This window comes from Microtus pennsylvanicus, chromosome 13, assembly GCF_037038515.1.
Source record: "Microtus pennsylvanicus isolate mMicPen1 chromosome 13, mMicPen1.hap1, whole genome shotgun sequence".
In the NCBI taxonomy this organism is placed as follows: domain Eukaryota; kingdom Metazoa; phylum Chordata; class Mammalia; order Rodentia; family Cricetidae; genus Microtus; species Microtus pennsylvanicus.
This window is the reverse complement of record NC_134591.1, coordinates 76,227,799-76,253,641: the sequence shown is the minus strand read 5'-3', so window position 1 is coordinate 76,253,641 and position 25,843 is coordinate 76,227,799. Positions and strand designations below refer to the sequence as shown.

Genomic DNA, 25,843 nt, shown 5'->3' with positions numbered 1-25,843 from the left:
GCAAATAAATAACCGAGTCAGGAGCTGGACGTGGTGGCCCAGGCCTTGACCTTCAGCCTTTAATTCCAGCAGATCTCTGAGTTGAAGGCCAGCCTGGTCTACAGAGGAACTTCAAGGACTGCCAGGGCTACAGAGACCCTGTGTCTTGAAAAATAAATAGAACCAAAAAAAAAAAAAATCACCTTTTGGCAATCGGCCTATGTTGTTGGGTATTTTTATTTTTCCACTCTATTCTTAGGGGCTTGCCACCAGCTCCCAAATAATTCACACAAAGACTTATTCTTACTTAGGAATGCCCAACTTTAGCTTCATTTCTTTTTGGTTTTTGATTGTTTGTTTTACAATAGAAGGTTTCTCTGTGTAGCTTTGGAGCCTATTCTAGCTCTCTCTATCTCTAGGTCCCTCTGTAGACCAGGCTGGCCTCGAACTCACAGAGATCCACCTGCCTCCGCTTCCCAAGTGCCGGATTGAATCCAAGGGATTGAAGGCATGTGCCAAAACCATTGAGCAATTTGGCTTATTTTTGCCAGTTTTTCTTAAATTATGCCATCTATCATTTGCCTCTGTGCAATCTTTCTCTATCCTATACACATTTCTTTACTTCCTCTGTGTTTGCTACGTAGCTGGGTGCCTGGCCCCTGACGTCCTCCTCTCCTTTTTTTCTCCCAGTATTCCCTTCCCAAATTTCTCCTTCTATTTATTCTCCGTGCCTGCCAGCCCCGCCTGTCCTTTCTCAGTGCCTCAGTTTCCTTACTTATAACATCAGATTCCTAGGACATCAACACTTGGGAGGCTGTTGATAGGGGAGGGGGAGCCATAATGAGTTCAAGGAAAACCTGGGCTACACAGTGACTTTGAAGTCTCTGTCTCTAAAACAATACAAAGACTCTGAAAACTACAAGGGACGAGCACAGCCCAAGGTCAATGGAAGAACACTTGTCTACGACTCACAAGATTCTATTTTGTTTTGTTTTTCCCTGGAGCCAGACGGGGCACAAAAGTACCTGATACAAAGTAGTACTTAGGACAGCTACCATTTGTGTAGACCAAAGCTAGGGTTTCCACGGTTGGAAATTACCGAGCAATGGCAGAAGACGTCTGAAGACCAGCAAAGTTTAGAGCCGGGAGCCGGGGTTCCCAGCGAGATTCCCTCCCCGCCCCCACCCGACCCTCTCGCGCCCCGCCCGCCCCGGCTCCGCCCCTTCCCTTGAAGCCCCGCCCACCGTCCCCGGTCCCGCCTCGCTCTTCCCGGCCTTCCGCCAGTCTCGCGCACTTTCCGTGAGCGCGAGCTGCTCTGCTGGGGTCGGCGGTTGGTTGGACGGAGCCACGTGCCACGTCGCGTGGGGGTGGAAGCTAAAGCCTGCGTAGCCGCTCTGTGTCTCGGGCTTCGGCGTCTCCGGCGCGGCCCCTCCGCTCTTCGCGTCCTTCCATTCCTTTCTGCGTGTCCGGGCGCCCGCTAGGATCTGAGCCACTTCGAGGAGGGAGCGCCTGAGCCTCCGCGAGGTGAGCGCCCCTCCTGACAGGAAGCGGGTGGGAGCGGCCGAAGGCGGGCGGGGGCGGGAGGCGGCCCTAGCGCCATTTTGTGGGCACGAAGTGGTAGCTCGGCTGAGATCGGGTCCCTCGCTGTCGCCGTTTCCTCGTCGTGCTTTCTGGTCGCGGCCTAGCGGTGAGTGGTGACCCCAGGGCTGCTCGCGGGCTCCGGATGGGGCTCCGCGGGGAGGTCTCAGGCTACCTGCGCGGCGGGAAGGGCGCTCTGGAGCGGGGCCTAGCTGGCCTCGCGCCGCCGCGTCGGTAGGGCCTAGCGCGGGCGGCAGCCGGGGCGGGGCGCCGAGCCTGCCGGGCCGTGCGGGCGGGGAGTTTGGCGCGGCCCCGGGGCTTCGGCGGTGCGGACCCCTTCGGGGGTCCGAGAACAATCGGTGCCACCGTGGGCCTTGTACTCCGGCGGCCCCACCCCAGGCCGAGTGGGGGGGTGGTTAACGTCGTTCATCGCGCAGGGCCTTCTGGGAAGTGGTGGCCTACATCGCGGAGCCACTGTCGTTCCTGCCCTCGACGCCCAAGTTTAGCTCTCCCTTCCCGAGAATGAGGAACAGGAGACCTCAAGTTTCCGAGCGCCGCCAGCCCCAGATGGAATTCTTTGTGGATTTCTTCCACCCGCTTAAAGCACGTGCTAGGCCCAATGTAGGGTCTCAGACCTTGGAATAAAACTAGCTCAGGATGGCCAGAAAATATTGTAGTCTGTAGTTTTCGCTCCGGGTAAGAAAACTGTTTGCAAGAAAAAAAAGTCGGAACAGAAACAATTAGTTCTTTAACCCTTTATTTTTTATCTGGTTTTGTAACCAACAAGCCAGGTGGTAACACTTCCGGAATTTTAGCACCTCAAGCATATAGTAAGCCCTGAGAAAACACTTATTAAATAAGTGAGTTGGGAACAAAAAGTTTAAAGTCTTTTTTTTTTTTTTATCTCTAAAGAATACTCTTCCTCAGTTCTCGGGGATGGCAAAGGAAACATTAGGTTTCAAGTGGCAAGAGTCTTTTCAGGAAGTGGGAACAGTAGTGGTGGTGGCTAAATATAAAGAAATAACTGCTATTATTCTCTTGGTCATTCATCTCTCTTTAGAAAATTCGACAAAGATGTCTGAATATATTCGGGTAACAGAAGATGAGAACGATGAGCCCATTGAGATACCATCAGAAGACGATGGTACAGTGTTGTTGTCCACAGTTACAGCCCAGTTTCCAGGGGCATGCGGCCTGCGCTACCGGAATCCCGTGTCTCAGTGTATGCGGGGTGTTCGGCTGGTGGAAGGAATCCTGCATGCCCCGGATGCCGGATGGGGAAATCTGGTGTACGTTGTCAACTATCCGAAAGGTTTGTTACTCGTTTTGTTTTTTGCCTTATGGCTGACTACAGTTAGGCTTGTATGCCATCCTAAATTGTAGATTATTTGTGTGGGGGAATGAGGAGTGGTGCCGCTGTGATGTCCAGGGCTTCATGTTTGCCATGCAAGGACTGTTAGGCTCTGTCCCCGGGACTTGGCCTTTGTGGCAAATGTCTTCTACAATCCAGTTCTTTTAAACTTTGCTTAGACTACTCTGAAAGGTCCCTAGTCTAAATAGTGATGATTGGAATTGTAGGGCTATTTTTTTATAGGAGTATCTACTTAAATGTTAAGCTGTTGGAACAGTTATTGCCAATCTGATGCTAAATTTAGGCTGTTAAAACAAAGTGCCTTGGGATGGAGTGATGACTCTGGTTAAGAACAATGGCTCTTAAGAGAACCCAGATTCAATTCCCAGCATCCACAGGGCAGCTTACAACTGTCTGTAACTGGGATCAAAGGTATGTGCCACCAGGCCCGGCTTTCTCAAATTTCTGCACTGTGTGTGCCTGATGCAAAAAGGGCATCCAACCATCTGAAGGGGACGTTGAATGGTTGTGAGCTGCCATGTGGTTGCTGAGAACCAAGCCCTTAGCTCTGCAAGAGCGGCAGGTGCTTTTAGCCTCTTGCTCCCCTGTTTAAATTAACCTCTCTTTTCCCCTCCTCAGAGAAGCCACAGTTGCAGTGGCCCAAATCTTGATTTAGTACAGAACTACCTTGATTTTAAGGTTGTGGTCTTATTTTCCCTGCCTCTTATGAGAAAGCCAGGCCTCATGTCACACAGCTTTGACTCAAGCACTCGAAAGCTGAGGGGAGTCAATCTCTTGAGTTTGAGACAGCCAGGGATAAACAGAGACCCTGTCTTCAAAAGAGGATGATTGCCTGGGAATTGGTACGTTGTTACTTTTAGTATAATGATATTGCAACAAAGTGCCACACATACCTGTAATCCCAGCATCAGCAGGGGGTATGAGGCAGAAAGATCGTGACTTTGAAGCCAGTCTGGGCTACATAGTTACAGCTGAGCCTGATTGTATATAGCAAGACATCTCAAACAACTGAGGTCAGTCCACAAATTGTTCAATATGCAAAGACTAATATTTGTCTAAGACATTAAGGAGGATCTGCTGGGCAGTGGTAGCACACACGTTTAATCCTGGCACTCAGGAGGCAGAGGCATCCTGGTCTACAGAGTGAGTTCCAGAATAGCCAGGGCTGTAACACAGAGAAAGAAAACACTCTACTACTTTATATTTCACTGTGTCCTCACAGTGATCTTCAAATCTGTAATATGAAGATCTCAAAATTGTAAAAACAAAAAAAAAAATTAAAAGGACACTTGGTGTTGTTTGGGGGTGGCACACACTCGAAATTGAAGGTTAAGAAGCTCAAGCAGGAGAAACTCAATTTCGGGGGAAGGGGGTTTCCGAGAGTATTTCTCTGTAGCTTTGGGGCCTGTCCTGGAAATAGCTTTTTGTAGACCAGGCTGACTTCGAACTCACAGAAATCTGCCTGCCTCTGCCTCCCAGGTCCTGAGATTAAAGGCACATATGTACCACCACCATTTGAAGAGCGCTGTGGAGACATGGTAGAATACTGTGTCTAAATGGACGGGAGCTGGAGCTAGAGCGTAGTAAAGTGCTTGTCTGGCCTTTGAGGTGACGTACAGCCAATAATAACTGCAGGAAGGATGAGGAAAGAGGGTTCTTGTGGCCCACCACCACAGGATTTCTCTGTGGCTTTGGAGCCTGTCCTGGAACTAGCTCTTGTAGACCAGGCTGACCTTGAACACACAGAGACCCGAGTGCTGGGATTAAAGGCATTTGTTACCACTGCCCGACCAGAAAGAGGATTCTTTAAGACCAGTTTTGGTGGCATATGTAAACAGTATCACTGCATGTTTGGATAAGACAGAAAGCACCCAAATTTACACGTGGAACTAAAAGTTGCTAGTTTTCTCTTTTTTAATATATTTAAAAGTATGTATGTGGGTTTTGTAAGGTTTTTTATTGTTTTTTGGGGAGTTTTTTGTTTTTTACACCATGTGCATCCCAAGAGGGTGTTTGATCCCTTGGATTAGTCAGATAAATTTAATGCCACAAAATGAAAATGAAGTAGAATTTTGTTTATGTAGATACCGGTTTTGAGGAGAACATGCAGTTGGTTTTATAATCTTAGATTATTCAAAACTAGGCCAGGGAGATAGATAGCTGATAAATGCAGTAAAGACAACTCTCAGCAAGCCAGGCCACCTGTCTACCTCTGGTAGCTGATTTCTGTGGGGTGCAGCCTTCCCCAGGAATAACAAGACAGAAGGCCAGAAACTGCTTACAAATGGTATACTCGGCACTTTCTCAAATGTACACGAATCAATTTTCAAAAAGATAATACCAAACTAGAATTGAGATTCCTCTAATTTGCACCAGAAAAATACTCCAGCCTCTTAAGCTACATTCTGTCCTAAGAAGGATACAAGTTTTCCAGTCTCTTCACTGTTTATAGATCTGGTCTTGTTGGTTCATTGTATTTTGTTGTTAGATAGACCAGGCTGGTCTCAAACACAGAGATCCACCTGCCTTTTTTTTTTTAAACTGCTAAATATGGGTTTCTGTTTGCCTTGTTTAGATAACAAAAGAAAAATGGATGAGACAGATGCTTCCTCAGCAGTGAAGGTGAAAAGAGCAGTCCAGAAAACATCTGATCTAATAGTGTTGGGTCTCCCCTGGAAAACAACAGAACAAGATCTTAAAGACTATTTCAGCACTTTTGGAGAGGTTCTTATGGTTCAGGTAAACTTAACTAGCTAATTGCTTTTGTTGTTGTTGCTTTATAAATAATACCATTCAAAATTTCCACTTCCCTCCCACTCACCCCCCCAAACCCCATCCCCTCTTTATGCTGTTTGTATAGGTCATAACAGTAACAAAATTAATAGTTACGAAGTAGCAACAAAAATAATTATGTGTGGGGTCACCATAGCATGAGGACCTGTATTAAAGGTTGCAGCATTAGGAAGCTTGATAGCTACTAGTTTAAAGGAAATAGGTTATATTAGATCTTCTTTGTGCTCATTCTAAACATTATTAGAGTCCAAGTTAGTCATTCTCTACTGTTCTCTGATTTTCTGCTGTTGACTTTGCCTTGAGCTCTATTGACTTTAATGTGCTGCTTCATTCAGTTGAAGCCATTCAGAGTTTTATGTGATCTCTGATTTGTTTATGTGTGGTATTAGTAGAATAAATTTCAATCGTCCTTTCTTAGGTCAAGAAAGATCTTAAAACTGGTCACTCAAAAGGGTTTGGCTTTGTTCGGTTTACGGAATATGAAACCCAAGTGAAAGTAATGTCACAACGACATATGATAGATGGACGATGGTGTGACTGTAAACTTCCCAATTCTAAGGTATTTTGCTCTTTGTTTTCCTGTATGCTTGGAGAATCTTTTCTTAAAAGACCTTAAAATATTAAATGCATTTGGAAACATGGCAAGGAAAGTTTTAGCCTTTCAACTGTGTAACCTTGGCTGTCCTGGAACTTGCTGTGTACTGTGTATATCAGGCTGGCTGTGAACTCAGATCTCCCTGCTTGCCTCTCCCGAGTACTAGGATTGTTTGTTTGGGAGGGGGATTTTTGGTTTGGTTTGATTTGGGGTTTTTTTGTTTGTTTTTTTGTGGTTTTGTTTGTTTTTTCCGAGACAGGGTTTCTCTGTGGCTTTGGAACCTGTCCTGGAACTAGTTCTTGTAGACTAGGCTGGTCTCTAACTCACAGATATCCGCCTACCTCTACCTTCCCAGTGCTGGGATTAAAGGCGTGTGCCACCACCGCCAGGCGGGCTTTTTTTTTTTTTGCTTTTTGTTTGTTTTTCTCAGACGGGTTTCTTCTCTGTTTGGCCCTGGCTGTTCTGGAGCTCATTCTATAGACCAGGCTGGCCTCAAACTCAGGTCAGCCTGCCTCTCTGCCTCTTGAGTGCTGAGGTTAAACCACTACCTGATTCTTGAGACCTTTGCTACTTCTACCAAGAACCCACATTTTTTGTTTTTTTAAAGAACGGGTTGTGATAGCATGTGCTTGTAATCCTACCCCTGCAGAGGGAGAGGCAGGTGATCCATGGAGCTACCAGCTACCAGTCTAGAAAAATAAAAGTTCAGTGGGAGACCCAGACTCAAAAAAAAAGGTGGAGAATGACTAAGAAAGATGAGTAGCATCAACCTCTATCCCGAATGTGCACATAATGGTCTCGTGTGTGAAGGAAATTAAAGCTGGGCATGATGTTGCATTCCTGTAATTCAGGTTGTCCTCACTTACATATCAAGCTGAGGGCCATCCTGGGGTACATGGAGCTGTCTTAAAATCCCAAGGAGGTGAGGTTGAGAACTTAATTAGTAATTATTTTTGGAAAGGTATTGGTTCAGTTTTCAGCACCTGCACAGCAGCAGCAACTAACTACAGTTTTGAGTGATCCAATCCCTTCTGTCCTAAAAGGGCACCAGACCTGGTAAACATAGATACAGGAAGGCAAAGCATGCCTTTCCCCCACCCCCCACAAGGGGCCGTAAATCTTGTCACACACCTTTAATCCCAGCACCCAGAGGCACAGGCCAACGAAGGATACACAGACTTTGTCTGGGGCGGGGGGGGGGGGGGCAAAACACCAAAGAAAGGGGAAGTATGCCTTATATATTTATTTCTGATGTTCCTTTCTTTTGACCAGCAAAGCCCAGATGAACCTTTGAGAAGCAGAAAGGTGTTTGTTGGGCGTTGTACAGAGGATATGACTGCTGAAGAGCTTCAACAATTTTTCTGTCAGTATGGAGAAGTAGTAGATGTCTTCATTCCCAAACCATTCAGGGCTTTTGCCTTTGTTACCTTTGCAGATGATAAGGTATTTTTCTTCTTAATACGTTTCAGGGCTGGGAATGTATCTGGTTTGGGGCTACTGTATGTGCCCAGCATGATACAGTAGGTGCTAAGCTCAGTCTCCAGCACTCAAAATGATAAAAGTGACTTGTTCCAGCTGATTGTCACATTTTCAGAGTAGAGTGTATGGGTTTAGATAGCAGTAAGATGCTCTTCCGATGTTTTTCATTATGTGAGCTTTGGGGCTGTTACACATATTTTAGTTACAGATGTTGCCAAAGTGAAACTAGCAATCATTGCTTATTTTCCTTCTACTTAGATGGGTTATACTAAGATTTGGTATTGTATTGCTGAGTTGGTACGTGAGTTGGTTTAATCACCATTTACATTCCTTATTTCTTATAGGTTGCCCAGTCTCTTTGTGGAGAGGATTTGATCATTAAAGGAATCAGCGTGCATATATCCAATGCTGAACCTAAGCATAATAGCAATAGACAGTTAGAAAGAAGTGGAAGATTTGGTGGTAATCCAGGTGGCTTTGGGAATCAGGGTGGGTTTGGTAACAGTAGAGGGGGTGGAGCTGGCTTGGGAAATAACCAGGGTGGCAATATGGGTGGAGGAATGAACTTCGGAGCTTTTAGCATTAATCCAGCGATGATGGCTGCAGCTCAGGCAGCATTGCAGAGCAGTTGGGGTATGATGGGCATGTTAGCCAGCCAACAGAACCAGTCAGGTCCATCTGGTAATAACCAAAGCCAGGGCAGCATGCAAAGGGAGCCAAATCAAACATTTGGTTCAGGGAATAATTCCTATAGTGGTTCTAATTCTGGTGCCCCTCTTGGTTGGGGGTCAGCATCAAATGCAGGGTCAGGCAGTGGTTTTAATGGCGGTTTTGGCTCAAGCATGGATTCTAAATCCTCTGGCTGGGGAATGTAGGCAGTGCTGGGGGAGGGGTGGTCGGTTGGTAGGTAGGTAGGTATAGAATGGTGGGATTCAAATTTTTCTAAACTCATGGTAAGTATATTGTAAAATACATATGTACTAAAAATTTTCAGATTGGTTTGTTCAGTGTGGAGTATATTCAGCAGTATTTTTGACATTTTTCTTTAGAAAAAGAGGAAAAGCTAAATGAATTTTATAAGTTTTGTTATATAAAGGGTTAAAATACTGAGTGGGTGAAAGTGAACTGCTGTTTGCCTAATTGGTAAACCAACACTACAATTGATCTCAGAAGGTTTCTCTGTAATATTCTGTCATTGGACTTGTTAAATGGATTCTTTGCATGTTCAGTATAGAAACCATTGGTTAGAACTACATTCTTTTCTCATTTTAATTTGAATCCCACCCTATGAATTTTTTCCTTAGGAATATCTCCATTTGGGAGATCATGATGTCATGGTGTTTGGTTCTTTTGGTTTTGTTTTTAACACTTGTCTTCCTTCATATACGAAAGTACAATATGAAGCCTTCATTTAATCTCTGCAGTTCATCTCATTTCAAATGTTTATGGAAGAAGCACTTCATTGAAAGTAGTGCTGTAAATATTCTGCCATAGGAATACTTCTGTCTACATGCTTTCTCATCCAAGAATTCGTCATCACGCTGCACAGGCTGCGTCTTTGACGGTGGGTGTTCCATTTTTATCCGCTACTCTTTATTTCATGGAGTCGTATCAACGCTATGAACGCAAGGCTGTGATATGGAACCAGAAGGCTGTTTGAACTTTTGAAACCTTGTGTGGGATTGATGGTGGTGCCGAGGCATGAAAGGCTAGTATGAGCGAGGAAAGGAGAGAGCGCGTGCAGAGACTTGGTGGTGCAAAATGGATATTTTTTAACTTGGAGAGATGTGTCACTCAATCCTGTGGCTTTGGTGAGAGAGTGTGCAGAGAGCAATGATAGCAAATAAACGTACGAATGTTTCGCATCAAAGGACATCCACATCTGTTGGAAGACTTTGAGTTTTGTTCTTAGAAAACCCACTTTAGTTGAATGTGTTCAGTGAAATACTTGTACTTCCCTCCCCTCTGTCAACTGCTGTGAATGCTGTATGTGTGTTCTCCTCTGCTACTGAGCTGGAAGTGTGGGCACGTGAACTGAAGCTGATGGGCTGCGAACATGGACTGAGCTTGTGGTGTGCTTTGCAGGAGAACTTGGAAGCAGAGTTCACCAGTGAGCTCAGGTGTCTCAAAGAGGGTGGACGTTCTCATGTCTGTTAGCTAACATAAGAATGCTGTTTGCTGCAGTTCTGTGTCCTGTGCTTGGATGCTTTTTATAAGAGTTGTCATTGTTGGAAATTCTTAAATAAAACTGATTTAAATAATATGTGTCTTTGTTTTGCAGCCCTGAATGCAAAGAATTCATAGCAGTTAATTCCCCTTTTTGACCCTTTTGAGATGGAACTTTCATAAAGTTTCTTGGCAGTAGTTTATTTTGCTTCAAATAAACTTATTTGAAAAGTTGTCTCAAGTCAAATGGATTCATCACCTGTCATGCATTGACACCTGATACCCAGACTTAATTGCTATTTGTTCTTGCATTGTCCAAAGTGAAAGTTTTTCCATGGGTTACTCTGTTTTTAATCTAGTTTTTCATAAGTCTGGGTGACAGAACCTAAAATGGTAAGCAGTTACCCTCCAGCTTGTTCTGAGTGCCTCTGTGCATTTGAGTGATTTTTCTATTGACATGGCTGTATAAGTCTCCGTTGGGAACTCATGCCTTCTAAAAATACTATTTGGGAGGGGGCAAAACAGTTGTTTCCAAATGCTTTGTAGCAGAGCATATCAATGGGAAAGAAGAGATGATAAACATCATTCTGGGGGATTTAAAAGTGGAATTAATTGCAATAGGGATGAAGTAGAAGAAACCATGTGCCTGAAATCCATTCAGAAGCCTGATAGCTTTAAGAACTAGTAGGGTGGGTTGTCTATCTGTGGCAGTCTTTAAGTGAGATGGGCTTGTCCCCTCTGGGCTGTAGGGGCATGAAGTGACAGTGCTCACAAAATCAGATTAGACTCTCACAATGCATTGTTAAGAATGTAAAAGCAATAATACCTTGATTGTTGTACTTTCCTGTAACTACTGAGAACTGGGGAACTCCTTTTCTAGCTGGAAAGATGTGACCATTTTTGTTGGTAGTTTCCCCACTGCCCTTACCTAAATAGATGATGATAAATAGGCTTGTCATTTTGCAAATTGCGTGTTTTGAAATTTTATATCCTCTAGACTTGTGAACACGGTGTTTCATTATTAAGTATCCTCTGTAAAAGGATCTTGAGTTATTGTAAATTTTTTTCTCTGCATCTAAATCTGCATGATTTCCAAACCCTGTACATCTGAATTTTGCATTTTAGCACTTGCACTATTACTCAGCAGCAGTAACATGGTAACATTAAAATGGTTTTCGGGGACCTCCAAAGACTAAACTGGCAAGCCGTCCAGGAGTCCTGGGGTAAGTTACTTGTCGATGGCATGGTTTTGATCCCTTGTTTGCACCTGTTAAAGAGTTACTGGTCATCTAGAAGGCTTTCAATGTTGAGTAGCCTTTTAATATGTTTATGGTATGATGTAGCTGTAGATAGTTATTTGCCCTACATGAAGTTTTAGAAATAAACTACTTGGCAAAAATTTGGTTTTGAAAATCTATTTGGTTATCAAAATGCATTCATTCTTAAACAATCTTTGAACCGCAGTTGAATAAAAAGTTTTCTTGCCACCAACAGTTTAGTGTCTGGAGTCTTACTGGAAAAAAAACATTTTTCATGACAAAAATGCCAGAAAGTTTTAACAGTGACTTCTGAGGGAAGGTGCAATATAGCATTTTCATCCATTAAAAATGTGAGTCTCCAGCTGGGTGTGGTGGCACATGCCTTTAATCCCAGAAGTTGAGGCATACACTTCAGAGTTGTGGGCTAGCTGTTGCTCCATAGTGATACTGTCTCAGAACTCATTGGAAGAGCCAAGTACAATCAAATGTGACATTTTAAGATTAAGGCAGCATCTTAGTGGGAGAGTAGCAGTTGCTTTGTGAGTTACCATCGTTTTTGTTACATAAGTTCACTGTGTGCAGTTTTCTGCTGGTGTGCTATCTGTGATCTGTTTGGGTCATCTGTGCCCAAATCATGCTCACTTAAGAACAGTCCAGATATAGTGGCATACACTTTAATACCCAGCACTTGTGAGGCTGAAGCAGAATTGTAAATTTGAGGTCGGTCTGGCTGGCTACTAAGGCTGTCTCAAGGGTTAGGGTGGGTGGAGCAGGATTCAGAATGTTATCTTAGTTGGCTTACCAAGCTCGCATATCCAAAACCCAGGTTTAATTGTCAGCACCAGATAAAAGTGAGGTGTGGTGGCATACACCTTTAATCCCTAAGCATTTGGCTGGTAGGAGCAAAAGAAAGAGGTTGGGTTGTCTGCTACATTAGAGTTTTAAGGCCAGCCTAGAACATGAACCCATTGATTATGAAAATCAACAGCAAGCCTTTAGTTGTTCAAAAAGGGAACAGCCAATAGATTGTAGAGAATTGAACACGACATGGTAGGTTTGTGTGCAGGGTTGGTAAAAAAAAAAAAACATTGTATTGAACACCATGAATCGACAAAGTTGACATTGGCAAGTGCGTGTAACAGTTTAATCCGGTTTAGTTTAAGGTGGGCCATTGATGCTCCTTGGGTTCTGTTACTGCTAAGAGCCTTTCCAGGTACTTGTAAGAATAATTCACAGATTGGAGGCATACAAGTTAGAAGTTACTCATTATGTTCTGAATCCAGGAAATATAGTTTATGACTTTGGTATAGACCCCATACTGATCTGCCTCCCCACAATTAATGGAACCCCAGGAAACTATTCCTCCCACAAACCATCGCTGTGTTTTATTATCTAGAAACACTAATGCCCCCCCACTGTCACCTCTGCAACTGTCCTTGCCACCAGTTTGTAAGCCAGCACAGAGCATGTTAGCGGTTACCCTTCCTCCTGGGTAGAGCTTCTTTGCGTATGCAGAAGTGCATTTTTGATGGTCGACAATTGGTATGTCCACAAACATTAGGTTTCTAGCAAGAAACCCCTTCTGGGTTAAGCCCCAGCCAGCCACAGTTCCAATGGTATCTGTCCTCATTAAGGATGCAGCTTCTTTTGTTGGCAGGCAAACAGGCATGACACTTCCATTGATGGTGACTTTGTTCTTGAGTTTAATCAGTGCTATGTCATTGTCAAAACCAGCATTGTGATTGTAACCTTCATGTATAAAGACAGCCTCCGGCCAGGCTTGGGTGTAATGAGGTGAGAGCCTTTTGAGGATACCCATACGAATGTCCAGGGAAGACGCGTCCTCTGCTAGCCCATACACAGCATGAGCAGCTGTTAGGATCCAGTTGTCGTGTAAAAGAGCCCCTGCTGCTATGGTCTCACCCAGTAGTAAGACTTGCCAAGGAAAGTCACCAGTCTTTGCGAGCTGCCCTCCAAATATGCGGCCTCTTGTAGAGAGTGTGGACAGCCCACAGACTGAGGAAAGAGCAAAAGCAAGTTGAGTGTCAGTAGTTCTGTCCCGTGGATTGGTGGATAGGTAGGCATCCTCTCTGTTAGGCAAGTGAGGCTGTTCTTTTTCTTTTTTTTCTTTTTTTGGTTTTTCGAGACAGGGTTTCTCTGTAGCTTTGGTGCCTGTCCTGGAACTAGCTCTTGTAGACCAGGCTGGCCTCGAACTCACAGAGATCCGCCTGCCTCTGCCTCCTGAGTGCTGGGATTAAAGGCGTGCGCCACCACCGCCCGTCTAAGTGAGGCTGTTCTAGTTTCACTTGATAGTCCTTATCTGGTGCTTAGCTCCTCAGGATCAGTAAGATTTCACAGATTCTTATGTTTTGCTTTATGAAAACAGATGAGGGAAGCTGTAGACAATACGGACGGGAGTTGTGTGAACAAAGACATGAGCGCCACATACAGGCGAAAGGTCAGGACTCTGCATTGCTTGCTTTACCTCTGAGTTCATTAGGAACTCTGGGAAGGCAGGAATTAAGGTTATGGTTTGCAAAATTACTGTTGCCTTTGAATGTAAAAATGTAGTAAATCATAATGTAGCAGCAATGGCCAAGATGCTTCTGGTTCTAAAATTTGTGTTTCTGGTCTAGTTGAATCATCCAAACATTAAGTTTGCAGTGTCTCTGTTGCAAGCTAATTACTCAGGAATGCAGCACATGTTTCTTATTGTGGTCTTGTACTTTGATTAAAACTTAGAAGCAGCATGTAAACCAAATACAGGGTTAGAAAACTAATTTAAACCAGCTAACATGGGGGTAATGAGTGTATTATTACCTTTAAATTTTTTTAAAAGCATTCTCAACTATTATTATTGGAGCCAATTCTGGTTTAAAAAAATTAAATACTATTAAAAGGCAAATTGCATTAATGTTGGAAAACGTATATGTTGAAAACAATTGCTTAGGGAAATAATGAAGTTATTAGCTTTGGGTTTTAATAGCACTTTTACAGAGAAGAAAAGTAACTCAGCAAGAATTCGTGTTTATAAGTGTATAAATCGTTTTAGATAATTTAAAAAATCATTTAATTTTTTACGCTTGCCTAATCATAAGGTCAAAAATAGTCAAATGAGTGGTGCAGCTAGCAGCCTCTGTTTGCAGAGGGGTAATGAGAACACGCTTGGGAGTTATGTTGGCCTAAGCCAGCCTCTGAGCCCCCTGTCTGCCTGTTATCTTCCATCTACTCTGTGTCAGCTGTGATTCTCTTTTATAAATGCGTCCATTACCAGGCTTGCAAACCGGGAGGGATTTTTCTCCTTTGGAGCTCATCCAGAATCCATCAGCTTCACACACATATTTACCTGCAAATCGTTGGAAAAGCAAAAATGTTTAACTGTGGTTGTCATTTGCTTGAATAACCCCTTGAAAAATGTTGATTCTTGAGCATCCATGGTGGGGAGAGGTGTGTGAATAACCATTTTACATGATTTCATAAATAGCTGTCTGCATTACCATGTTTGCTTGCAAAGTGGAAACCTTTTAGATGTGTAACTTGAATATGTATCAAGATCTCAAGTGCTTAATGATAAGGTTTTTGACTTGTTAAATTAAACCATTTGGAATATATTGTGTGTTTGTGGTAGTCATTTACTAGATAAGATCTGTTTTCAGATTCTTGCAAATTGACATTAAAGTCACTTCAACTGTAATATTTCACTTAGCACGAGGGAGAAAGGCCTTTTAATCCTTTGTCTCCCTTAGCCAAAAAGTCTGCCTCAAGTTTATATTCAACCTTAAGGACTCAAGTTCCAAGTACCACCCGCCCCTCCTTGAAGAAAGTACTTACCATCACTGCTCATTGTGTAGAAAGGCTCTTCACAGCTGTATTGGATGACAGCCTTGTAGGTGGTCACTTCAGGGCCTGTGATGTATTTCATGTGGCCATTGGGTAGGTCATCGGGAGGACCACAGTCAACAACTAGTAAAGAAACAGTAGGGAAGAAGAACCCCTTTGTTTATGGATTGGTGGAGTACATATGGAGAGCCAAGTGGGCCTTGTGCTGGCCTCTATTTCCTCTACATAGTGCATGGCAAGAATAGCTTCAGTTTGGTAATGCTAACTGAAGGGACTTCCGGAGAGGAGTGGGTGAGCTCTCCAGAGAAGGGAATTCAGAAACACTGAGAGTTACATAGCTCCTACAAAAGAAATGGTCTACAGGAGAACACGGAAGAAAAGCCAGTGTTATTGTGTGACATAAACCAGTGGACTAAAGGTCCTCTTTACAGTTATACAGGGGCGGGGGGTGCTTGAGACAGTGTCTCTATACATAGCCCTGGCTGTCCTAGAAGTTGCTGTGTCCTCTGCCTCAAAAGTACTGGGATTAAAGGTGTGCTGCCACTACTGCCTGGCACAGTTTTATTTTTCAAGATGGGGTTTCTTGCCAGGCAGTGGTGGCGCACGCCTTTAATCCCAACACTCAGGAGGCATAGGCAGCCTGGTCTACAAGAGCTAGTTCCGGGACTGGCACCAAAGCTACAGAGAAACTTGTCTCCAAAAAAAAGATGGGGTTTCTCTGTAGCTTTGGAGCCTGTCCTGGAACTTGCTCTGTAGACCAGGCTAGCCTCAAACTCAATCCACCAGCCTCTGCTTCCCAAGTGCTGGGATTAACATGTGCCACCACTGCCTGGCCTCTCGCTGGCATTTTGTCTGCATGTTTGTAAGGTATATGTGAGGGTGTCAGAAGCCCTGAAGCTGGAGTTAGGTGGATGCCGGGAACTGAACCTGGGTTTTCTGGAAGAGCAGCAGCCATGGCTCTGCCGTGCCACAGGTGAAATAGCTTCTGTGTCTAGAACTACAAGCAGTAGCAGGACCCAGACCACTGGTTGCCCAGATACTCTCTCAAACCTTGAAGTTTGTTTTCAAATATGTGGACTCTTGTAATGAGAGAGTACTAAGAGTGTGTGATTCTTGAGAAATTTCTTAGTTTTCAAAATGGGAATGTGCCATTATCCCTGTATGTGTGTGGTAGGTGTGCACACTGCAGAACTGTCCTCATCCTGCACTTACAGCGTGCCTGTGTGTGCCCACAGAGGGGGAGTGGGGGGGTGATAGCAAACACCTTTAATCTCAGCACTCGGGGAGATAGAGACAGGTAAGGTCAACAGAACTAGTTCCAGGACAGCCAGAGCTAAACAGTGAAATCGTGTCCTTTTTTTTTTTAATATTTATTTATTTATTATGTATACAATGTTCTGTCTGTGTGTATGCCTGAAGGCCAGAAGAGGGCACCAGACCTCATTACAGATGGTTGTGAGCCACCATGTGGTTGCTGGGAATTGAACTCAGGACCTTTGGAAGAGCAGTCAATGCTCTTAACCTCTGAGCCATCTCTCCAGCCCCTGAAATCGTGTCTTGAAAAACAAAAAAAGGAAAGAAAAAAGAACAGGAGAGGCCTACTCAGCAGCATCACACTTCTGTAGGGCGATAGGAATTACGAGGCTCAGATGGTTCCCTACATTTCTTTGGTCTGCAAGAGCCTCATTTTACACTTCTTACACTCTGAATTACTTCAGAGAACTCTGCCTTTCCTCAGTACTTCGGTTCCTCTTGGCCCATAGACTTGAGTAGAAGGAAATCTAGAATTTGTGCCCTAGTAAATGATTCATTTGGCAGGGGAGGTGGGAATGACAAGTCACAGAGTGATTAGTGGTGGGCTGGGGAGCGTGCTTTCTGTACAGGCATAGGTCCTCAGCACCCAGGTAAACCAAAGATGTCAGTGTACTTGCTCCCTAAGTAAGATGAGGGGGTGGGGATTTATAGAGAATGCCAGGCAGCCCGTAACCCAGTGGTTCTCAACATATGGGTCCTGGCCCCTTTGGGGTTGAAGAACCCTTTCTCAGGTTGCCTATAGACCAATGGAAAACATTAATTTCATAACAGTAGTAAGGCCGGGCGGTGGTGGCGCACGCCTTTAATCCCAGCACTCGGGAGGCAGAGGCAGGCGGATCTCTGTGAGTTCGAGACCAGCCTGGTCTACAGAGCTAGTTCCAGGACAGGCTCCAAAGCCACAGAGAAACCCTGTCTCGAAAAAAAAAAAAAAAGAAAGAAAAACATAACAGTAGTAAAATTACAGTTATAGCATAGCAATGAAAATTATGGTCTGTGGGTACCACACGAGGGACTGTATTAAAGGGCCGCAGCGCTAGGGAGGTTGAGAAGCACTGCTCTAACTCTACATGTGCATTCTCATGTGTACACATGAAGGGACAACACAGAAACGGTACAGGTGGTAGCAAGGGAAGGGGCTTGTCACCATATGACCGTACTGCTGCACTCTGGTATTGGCCGGTCCCAGGATCCATCTTTCTGACAGACAGCAGAGAATGATTTTAAGGACACAGAACCCTGAAGAGAAAATTCAGAAAATGAGCTCCTTGTTAACAGGTCCCTCCCTCAAACCTCAAGTGAGAGCAGTAACTGTGGGAGGCCTTGTTTCATGTGCACATTTGCTGCCAACAGCTCTGCTGGTTTATGTCACCTAGTCCGTGGTGGCATTGTACGCACTAATAACTGCTGCAATTCTTACATATAGACTGCTTCCCAATGCACCCTAGAACTCATCTGGCCAGAGTTCCTGTCAGTGCTCCCCTCTCATCCCTTCCTCTGGAGGGGTTAGCACCCTGCCCCTTCCACCATTTATTTTTATGAAGCCCTGCTGTCCTGGAACTGTGTAGACCAAGACCAGGCTGGGTTTCTTTGGTTTTTCGAGATAGGGTTTTTCTGTAACTTTGGAGCCTGTCCTGTAATTAGCTCTGTAGACCAGGCTGGCCCCGAACTCACAGAGATCCACCTGCCCCTGCCTCCCGAGTTCTGGGATTAAAGGTGTGTGCCACCACTGCCAGGCCAGACTGATTTTTTTAATTCACAGAGATCCACCTACTTCTGCCTCCTGAGTGCTGGGATTAAAGGTGTACACAATCACACATTTAAAAGAAATTTTGGTTTTGGTTTTCGAGAAAGGGTTTCTCTGTAGCTTTGGAGCCTTCCTGGAAGTAGCTCTTGTAGACCAGGCTAGCCTTGAACTCACAGAGATCCACCTGCCTCTGCCTCCACCTCCCAAGTGCTTGGATTAAAGGCGTGTGCCACCATCACCTGGCAAAAATTAAAGAGTTTAGATTTGTTTTATGGGTTTGAGTGTTTGGCGTACCACTGATGTGCCAGATGTCTATAGAGGACAGAAGGTGGCCTTGGACCCCTTGAAACAAGTTAGTGAGGTTGTGAGCCACCACGTAGGTGCTCGGAACTAAATGCCAGTCCTCGGTAAGAACAACTAATGTGTTCAATCATCTCTCTAGGCTCTTCCGCCATTTATTTATACTAAGTGCCAGACGGGGTCAGGGCCAGTGAGATGGCTCAGCGGATAAGATTAGCTGCCAAGCCTGACAACCCTGAATTTGAGACCTGTAATCTGCATGGTAAAAGGAGAACTGGCCTCTAAACACTAACGTGTATGAAGCCACACAAATAAATGTTTTTTTCAAAAGGAGCCTGGCATGGTGGTAGTGCCAGTGACCCCAGTGCTCAAGGAGGCAGAGACAGACAGATCTCTCAGTTCAAGGCCAGCGTGGTCTACAAATCAAGTTTCAGGACAAGTCAGGGCTACACAGAGAAACCTTGTCTTAACTCTGCCCAACCCCCTCCATAAATGTTTGTGAAAAACTGCAGAGGTCAGTTACTAAAGTCAAACATTAAGCTGAACACACCTTTAATCCAAGACAAGACATGTCCCTGAAGTAATATCAACCACTGAGCCAAGTGTGGTGGAACAACCTTTAATCCAAGGCATGCGGATCTCTTGAGTTTGAAACCAGCCTGGTCTACATAGTCCAGAGAAAGGGAAAGTATGCATTAAGGGAAGAGGGTGCCATTTGCAAAAGCTATAATGTTTCAAAGAATATACATTTTTTTCAGTTAAATAATAAACACAGGATGGGGGCTGGAGAGATGGCTCAGCGGTTAAGAGCACTGACTGCTCTTCCAGAGGACCCGGGTTCGATTCCCAGCACCCACATGGCAGCTCACAACTGTCTGAAAATGCAGTTCCATGAGATCTGACACCTTCACACCAACGAACATAATAAAGTTAAATAAAAAGTTTAAAAAAAAAAAATAAAAAAAAAATAAACACAGGATGTATAGAATGCTTTACTAGCATCTTCGAAGTCCTGGGTTGGGTCCAAAGCAACACATACACTGGGCGTGATGGAACATGCATTAATCCCAGCACTGGTAAAGTAGAAGCAAGAAGACCAGGACAGGACAAGACTATCCTCAGCTACAGAGCAAGTTCAAGGCCAGCCTACGCTACATAAAACTGTTTCAAAACAGTTGAACAAATTTGTGATCTTGCACTTAAGAAACAGTGGAAGAGCCTGACCAAGAGTTTTGCAAGGTGGGGCTTTCTCCAGTTTGCCCCTCCACAGACTGGACTCCATCCCTAGCTGTCACTCCAGGGTTATTGCTTTTTGCCACTGGGATTCAGTGACAATTTTGAAGAACACAGTGAAGATGAGTTAATCTCTTACCTGTGTCCCGAAGCAATGCACTAAGCAGTTTTTAAAATTATCTTCCCTCTCCCTTAACAGTGAGCACTATTTATAACTTTGCAGAATGTACTCTTTCCAGGGCTGTCTAAGCTTTGTGGGGCCAGGGGCTGTTCCCCAGAAAGGTTGTCAGCTGACCAGGGAAGACTTAATTTAACAGGAGCTCTGCAGAGCTCGTGGGGCAAGGTGCGCGCACCCCTTTCTGTTGTCTCAGCCCCTTTCCAGAGAGCTGCTGCATTGTGCAGATGAATAGAAGTTCTTTCTCTAAAAAGAGGCTTCACAGCAGACAAGGCTGTGGGCTGTGCAGGCCGTGACGCAGACAGCATACTTAGTGTGAGAGTCAGGCCTCAGCACCAGAAGTAGAACCCTCTGCCAGGTGTGACCATGTACACCTATAATCCCAGCACTGGAGAGGCTGAAGCAGGAAGCCAAAGAGCACTTGGCCAGTCTGGTCTACATCTTGAGCCATTGTCTCAAGAAGTGACTGCCGAGCCAGGCAGTGGTGGTACACGCCTTTAATCCCAGCACCTGGGAGGCAGAGGCTAGCAGGTCTATGTGAGTTGGAGGCCAGCCTGGTCTACAGAGTGACTTCCAGGGTATCCGGCACTACAAAGAGAAACCTGTCTCAGAAAAACAAGCAGAAAGGGCTAGCGTGGCAGCTCAGTGGTTAAGAGCACCAGCTGCTCTTCAGAGGATCCTGGGTTTAATTCCCAGCACCCACATGGCAGCTTGCACCTGTCTTTAACTCCAGTTCCAGGGGATCTGACACACACATAGACCTATGCAGGCAAAATATCAATGCACATAAATTAAACAACAAACAAAAAATCGGAAACAGGCTGTGCAGTGGTGGCACATGCTTTTTAAAAAACAATTGGAAAAAAAAGTAATTACTTTTAAAAGGTACGACTGCTTGTAGCGCCACACGAGCGTATGCTAATCATCCCAGCACTCAGGAGGCTGAGGCAGGAAGGTTGGGCTTTTTGTTTGTTTGTTTGTTTGTTTGGAGACAGGGTTCCCTGTGTAGTTTTAGAGCCTATTGTAGAACTTGCTCTGTAAACCAGGCTGGCCTCAAACTCACAGAGATCTGCCTACCTCTGCCTTCCAAATGCTGGGATTAAAGGTGTGTGCCACCAACGCCCAGCATGAAGCAGAAAGAATTTGAACTTGAGGCCAGCCTGGACGACATTGTTTTAGGCAAAAACTGCCTCAAAATAAAAATGAAAGGCAGGATTCCCCTCCACACACACCATGGTCCCCCAAAAAGATTCTCCTATTCCTCTTTGCTGCAAACTTACTACTACTCTGATTGTTTTCTGCATACGTAAGCACTTCCCATTTTTTTCTTTTTTTTTTTTTTTCGAGACAGGGTTTCTTTGTAGCTTTGGAGCCTGTCTACTAGCTCTTGTAGACTAGGCTGGCCTCGAACTCACAGAGTTCTGCCTCTGCCTCCCGAGTGCTGGGATTAAAGGCATGCACCACCACTGCCCGGCACACTTCCCATTTTCATCTCGAATTTCAAAGGCACCATGATCATAGGCACTCAGGTTTTTAGTGACTCACTTGGAGAAGCTCAAAGCCAGGCTTGCAGAAGACGGAAAAGCTGTCCTTCAGGATGTACTTGGCTTGCACGGGTGAAATGTGACCATTAGGTGGCGCCGTTGGATCAGGGCAGGGCTGAGCTGTGCAGAGGAACAGGTTTATTTTTGACGTCTGTAACAGCCAGGACTGAATTTAGCAATCTGCAGTCTTGGTTATAAATTAAATACAAGCCAGGCAGTGGTGGCGCTCGCGTTTAATCCCAGCACTCGGGAGGCAGAGGCAGGCAGATCTTTGTGAGTTTAAGGCCAGCCTGGTCTATAGAACAAGTTCCAGAACAGCCAGCGCTACAAAGAGAAATCCTATCTCAAAAAAGAAAAATCACAAAAGTAAATAAATAAAATAAAAATAAAAAAGAGGAAAGAAAAAAGGTAACCAGGAGCCGGGGCTGGCAGCACACACACCTTTAATCTCAGCACTCTGGAGGCAAAGGCAGATGGATCTCTGAGTTCAAAGCCAGCCTCAAATTACAAAGTGAGTACAGATGCGGAAGGGAACAGGTGAGTGGGTGGGTGGCTCCTGATGGGGCCAAGACAGAGGGAAGCATGGACCTGGAATCTCAGCTCTTGGGCAGAGGCAGGAAGATCCGAGTTTAAGGGCTGTTTTGCTATAAGACAAGTTTAGGGGCCTCTGACCCACAGAGTTAGACACTATCTCAAAATACCAGAACTGAGGGAGGTTGCCCAGGAAAATGGTTGCCTGGGTGAAGGGATAGAGGGAAGGAACGAGACGATTGCTATCACTCCGTCTGTCATGGAACGTCATGTGACAGGCCACGCTGCCCCATCTGGGCTCCCTTTCTTGGCCTGGCCAGGAAAGAGTCCAGTGCTATGTAGTCTGCTGATGCCGCACAAGGGACAGAAACCGTTCCCTTTGCTGCCTGCGCCCGAGCCGCTTGCTCACCTGTGCTTGTGTAGCGTATCTTCCAGCCTGTGTGGTTCCCCGAATCATCAGTGGCAAACGTGATGGTCACGTTGTTGCTGTTCGTTTCAATCCTGCGGGGCAAGGTCTTCCCACAAAATGGGCCGTATTCCCTCTTCTCCGTTTGGATCTGAACAAAGAAAACCCTAGGACTTGCTGCAGGGGTCTGGCCTGTGTTAGAGGGAAGCGCACCAACTGAAAGTGGCTGGGGCAGGCTGGCACAACAGGGTGGTACCCCGTTCTTCATGCGGAAGCCACAGCTGGCTTAGATCCCTCACAGAAAGGTTGGAAGGGACTCGCTGGGGGGACAGAAAACAGGGGGCCAATAGTTGGAAGAAATGGAGGGTTGTTGGGGGGGCACAACAAGGGAACACAACAAGGGAAGGGTGTAAGAATCAGACCTTGAGGGAGTCATAGGGGCACTGGATCTCGGGGTGCATCTCCACATCGAAGGACTCCACGAAGTCCACGATGACCCTGAAGCCCTCCTCCAGGCGGATGCTGTAGGTGCAGCTGGTGAGTTTGGGGTACGGCTGTGGGTATTCAGGGCTACTGAGCTCCCCAGACCTCCCAGTGAACACCTGGCCTGAACATAGGGCTGGGAGAAGAGAAGACAGGATAGCTCGAACCAGGGACAGCACTCGAGAATGGGGAAACACCAGGGACACCTATGTCCTGGGCTTGGCCAAGGCCCAGCTCTTGATAAACCGCAGAGGCAGGAGGGGACACAGACTCCACCCTAGACGATGCCCAAGGACAGAAAGGAACTCTGTTGCCCTCGGGCGTTAGCTGAAGAAGGGTAGCGGCAGGGATAGTTTGCCAGGGCCCAAGCTCCTACCCCAGGGTCAGAGTACCAGCTGGTGGAGAGCAAAGGAAGGGAGGCTTGGCCAGAAGGAAGTGGGCCCTGGAGAGAGGAGGCAGCCCACATCCCCAGGGGCCTTAGGAATTCAGGGAAAGGAAGGAGGCCGCCCCTTGAACTCAGTCAGGGCTTTTCCCTGCTTCCGAATCATTCCAGTGCCCACCTCACAGTTCCCAAGCGTGTCCACAAGGGGGCTCCCAACCAGCCCAGAGCCCTGGATCCTAGGGAACAGCCTGGAAATGCTTTTCCCAGGCCTTCCCTGTTCTTAGAAGTGGCCCTGGGGATGGCTGAGGGAAATTTACGTCACCAGTGTGCACACAGTCTGCCCTCCTTTCTCAGGCTGCTAAGCTGCTCTGTAGGTGATCAGGCGCCGCCTCTTTGAGAGGTTCTTCCCCCATCCCCACTCAGGGTAGGGGCAGACGGGTGGTAAGATGGCTAGTAGGAAGTGAAGACTCCACACTGCCCTCCTTCCCTGAGGCTGCTTCCTACTGCTAGAGAGATTCCCCTGGATGCAGGGTAACTAGCCTGATCCCTTGGCGACACCTTCCTCGGTCTCTCTGTTCTGAATCAAGCTCCTCCAGGTCAGGAAACAAAACCCTGCATTGCCCTATAAGCAAGAACTGGCTGAAGATGTCCTGAGATCAACTTCAGAAGTGGTAACAGGACGGTCTCCCTGTGTGAGCTTAGGCTAACCCTGCCATTCAGCGCCCCATCCACAGGATAAGGGACTTAAAGCAAGCCCTTTGCAAGTGCCTAGGACCCTGGAGGAGGTTCCCGCCATCAGGCTATGAGGCAAGGAGGGTTAAGATGAAGGCACCAGGTGGCTCAGCTGTCCCTAACTCTCCCCCACTCCCCACAAGAGACACACAGCCACAGTGGAGACGGAGGCAGGTTTATTGTTGTTGTGCGCATGGCGGATGGTTGCTGTAGCTGGCAGCCTTTCCAGCCCCACGCAGAGCTGCAGGGGGTGGACACGCTCTGACATCTGACCCCTTGGGGTGGGCAGGCTGGAGCTGAGGGAGGTTAGAGGCTCTGCTCTGGAAGAGAGAGGGGGCATCAGGGAGACTGAGGAGAGCAGGGCCAGGGTAAAGGATGAAGGAACAGGGAGGCCAAAGCAAGCATCCAAGGGCTGGGGTCAGGAACAGTGGCACTGAGCCTGCCGGTGCCGCCCCCCTACCCTGAGGGTCTGTGACAGAAGGGAAGCTCAAGGTGAGCCAGGCTTAGCCAGAGATGCCAAGCCTACCCAGGAACCACGCAGGAGGGAGAGGTGATTGGCTAGGGAGGAGTCAGGCATGCTACCAGGGGAGCAAGAGGCCAGCCTCCTGAGCCTTGGGGAGCTGGAGCAATCGGTGCAGAGGGGTAGCCCACCCCCTCACCTGAGCAGGTGTGTTTGTTCTGGTGGAGAATGTAGCCCACTCTGCAGGAGCAGTAGTAGCCGCCCAGGTAGTTGTGGCAGTAATGGTCACAAGGGACTTCTTCCAGGGACGCTCGGCACTCGTCCACATCTAGGGGGCCAGGCAGGCAAGGGGGATGAGATGGGACAGAGCTCAGGCCTTGGTGGCCCGTGGGAGGAGGCTGCAGCTTGGCAATTCACAGCCCTAGGGCAGAGATGCAAACAGCACCCTTGCTAAACCAGTGACAGGCTACTCAGAGCCGCCCAGACAGTGTGATCAATCAACCCAGTGGCGAACAAGGTGGACGAGGTTCCACGGACCCCGTACAGCAGCAGTCTGGGTATAGAGAGGCTGTGCCTCTTGCCTGAGTTCACACAGATAGTCCCTTCAGGGACCAGAGTGTGCAGTCAAGTGTGAAGCCACACGCCTGTGCAAGCGCTTTGTGACCTGACATCTGTGTGCTGGGGCATCATTATGTCATTGGCAGCTACCGGGCCCTGTGTCATTACACCCCCATGGTGGCTGACGTCAGGCGATGGCAGGACTCACCTTTCCTGCTGGTTTGACCTAATCCAGAGCCCCAGGAGAGGTGGGAGGCAAGAGACCCCAAGATGGGCAGCCTGGGCCCGGGAGTGCTCACCCTCCGTTGCATAGAAGGCCTCAAAGCCTGTGAATGGCTTCTCATTGGAGTAGTCTGAGTGGAAGGTGACCTCCAGGTGAGGGCCCAGCGAGTAGAAGGTGTCGTTGCCCGGTGCCTGCTCAGTATCCGTACTCTCCTGGCCACACAGTGTCGCCAGCACCTTGTTCCCTGAGCTCAACTGTGGGGTCAGAGGGAGGGAAGGTAAGAGCCAGGCCTGCCTTCCTGTCAGACTTTGCCATGCCCCATGGCCCCAGCTGTGCCCCCTGTCACCTGCCAGGTACCTTGACAAAGTCATACTCGCAGCGGTAAGAGAGTTCCAGGTTGAAGTGGGTAAAATAGAGGCGCAGGCGGTAGCCAGGGGGTGCAGTCAGCTTCCAGGACCGATCCTGATTGTTGCCATACGTCTCTGGGAAGCCAGGGGACGCCAGGCGTCCGAATACAGGCTCAGGCCACTTTGAAGCCCAAAGTGTGGTCACCAGGCTCCACAGCAGGCCTAGGAAGATGAGTAGCCTGTGGGCAGGGAAGGCACATGAGGGACCGGGCCTAATCCCTCCTGCTCCCCCAGAGGCCATGGGTCACTCACTCACCCACCTCATGATGTGCCACCAGCTCTGCAGGCCC

At 46.7% G+C, this 25,843-nt stretch overlaps 2 protein-coding genes across 17 annotated transcripts; one reads left to right on the top strand and one right to left on the bottom strand.

The window, feature by feature from the left end:
* The first annotated feature begins 1,379 nt into the window (after positions 1-1,379).
* Positions 1,380-14,832, top strand: Tardbp (TAR DNA binding protein). Of its 14 annotated transcripts, none has more exons than XR_012907530.1 (8): positions 1,380-1,503; positions 2,618-2,869; positions 5,505-5,668; positions 6,141-6,281; positions 7,590-7,760; positions 8,141-8,258; positions 9,221-9,360; positions 10,078-14,832. XR_012907530.1 is itself a non-coding variant. In XM_075946449.1 (7 exons), the coding sequence occupies exons 2-7, from the start codon at positions 2,632-2,634 to the stop codon at positions 9,274-9,276; spliced, it is 888 nt and encodes a 295-aa protein (XP_075802564.1). In that variant the 5' UTR covers positions 1,562-1,666; positions 2,618-2,631; the 3' UTR covers positions 9,277-10,057. The 14 variants fall into 14 exon arrangements, 7 of the variants coding, with proteins under 7 accessions (XP_075802561.1, XP_075802564.1, XP_075802567.1 ...); XR_012907528.1 differs by having other exon boundaries at positions 8,141-8,267; XR_012907526.1 differs by having other exon boundaries at positions 8,141-8,285.
* Positions 12,352-25,843, bottom strand: Masp2 (MBL associated serine protease 2). 3 transcript variants are annotated; one of them, XM_075946443.1, is made up of 11 exons: positions 25,814-25,843; positions 25,504-25,732; positions 25,223-25,400; positions 24,565-24,693; positions 22,731-22,927; positions 22,312-22,459; positions 21,373-21,491; positions 17,533-17,611; positions 15,053-15,184; positions 14,493-14,567; positions 12,352-13,237 (listed from the first exon to the last, which is right to left on the bottom strand). In XM_075946443.1, the coding sequence occupies exons 1-11, from the start codon at positions 25,816-25,818 to the stop codon at positions 12,474-12,476; spliced, it is 2,055 nt and encodes a 684-aa protein (XP_075802558.1). In that variant the 5' UTR covers positions 25,819-25,843; the 3' UTR covers positions 12,352-12,473. The 3 variants fall into 3 exon arrangements, with proteins under 3 accessions (XP_075802558.1, XP_075802557.1, XP_075802559.1); XM_075946442.1 differs by lacking the exon at positions 25,814-25,843 and having other exon boundaries at positions 25,504-25,805; XM_075946444.1 differs by lacking the exons at positions 12,352-13,237; positions 14,493-14,567; positions 15,053-15,184; ... (3 more) ...; positions 22,731-22,927; positions 25,814-25,843 and adding an exon at positions 24,065-24,225 and having other exon boundaries at positions 25,504-25,805.

Excerpts from the sequence above, each read along its gene's own strand:
- Masp2 (XM_075946442.1), bottom strand. The coding sequence starts at position 25,794 with ATGGCCTCTGGGGGAGCAGGAGGGATTAGGCCCGGTCCCTCATGTGCC. Across the intron at positions 24,694-25,222 it reads GGCCTTCTATGCAACGGAGG|ATGTGGACGAGTGCCGAGCG; the intron begins GTGAGCACTCCC and ends CTGGCCCCCTAG. Across the intron at positions 15,185-17,532 it reads GCCAATACCAGAGTGCAGCA|TTGTTGACTGTGGTCCTCCC; the intron begins GTACGGTCATAT and ends TTTCTTTACTAG.
- Tardbp (XM_075946446.1), top strand. The coding sequence starts at position 2,632 with ATGTCTGAATATATTCGGGTAACAGAAGATGAGAACGATGAGCCCATT. Across the intron at positions 2,870-5,504 it reads CGTTGTCAACTATCCGAAAG|ATAACAAAAGAAAAATGGAT; the intron begins GTTTGTTACTCG and ends TGCCTTGTTTAG. Across the intron at positions 5,669-6,140 it reads GAGAGGTTCTTATGGTTCAG|GTCAAGAAAGATCTTAAAAC; the intron begins GTAAACTTAACT and ends GTCCTTTCTTAG.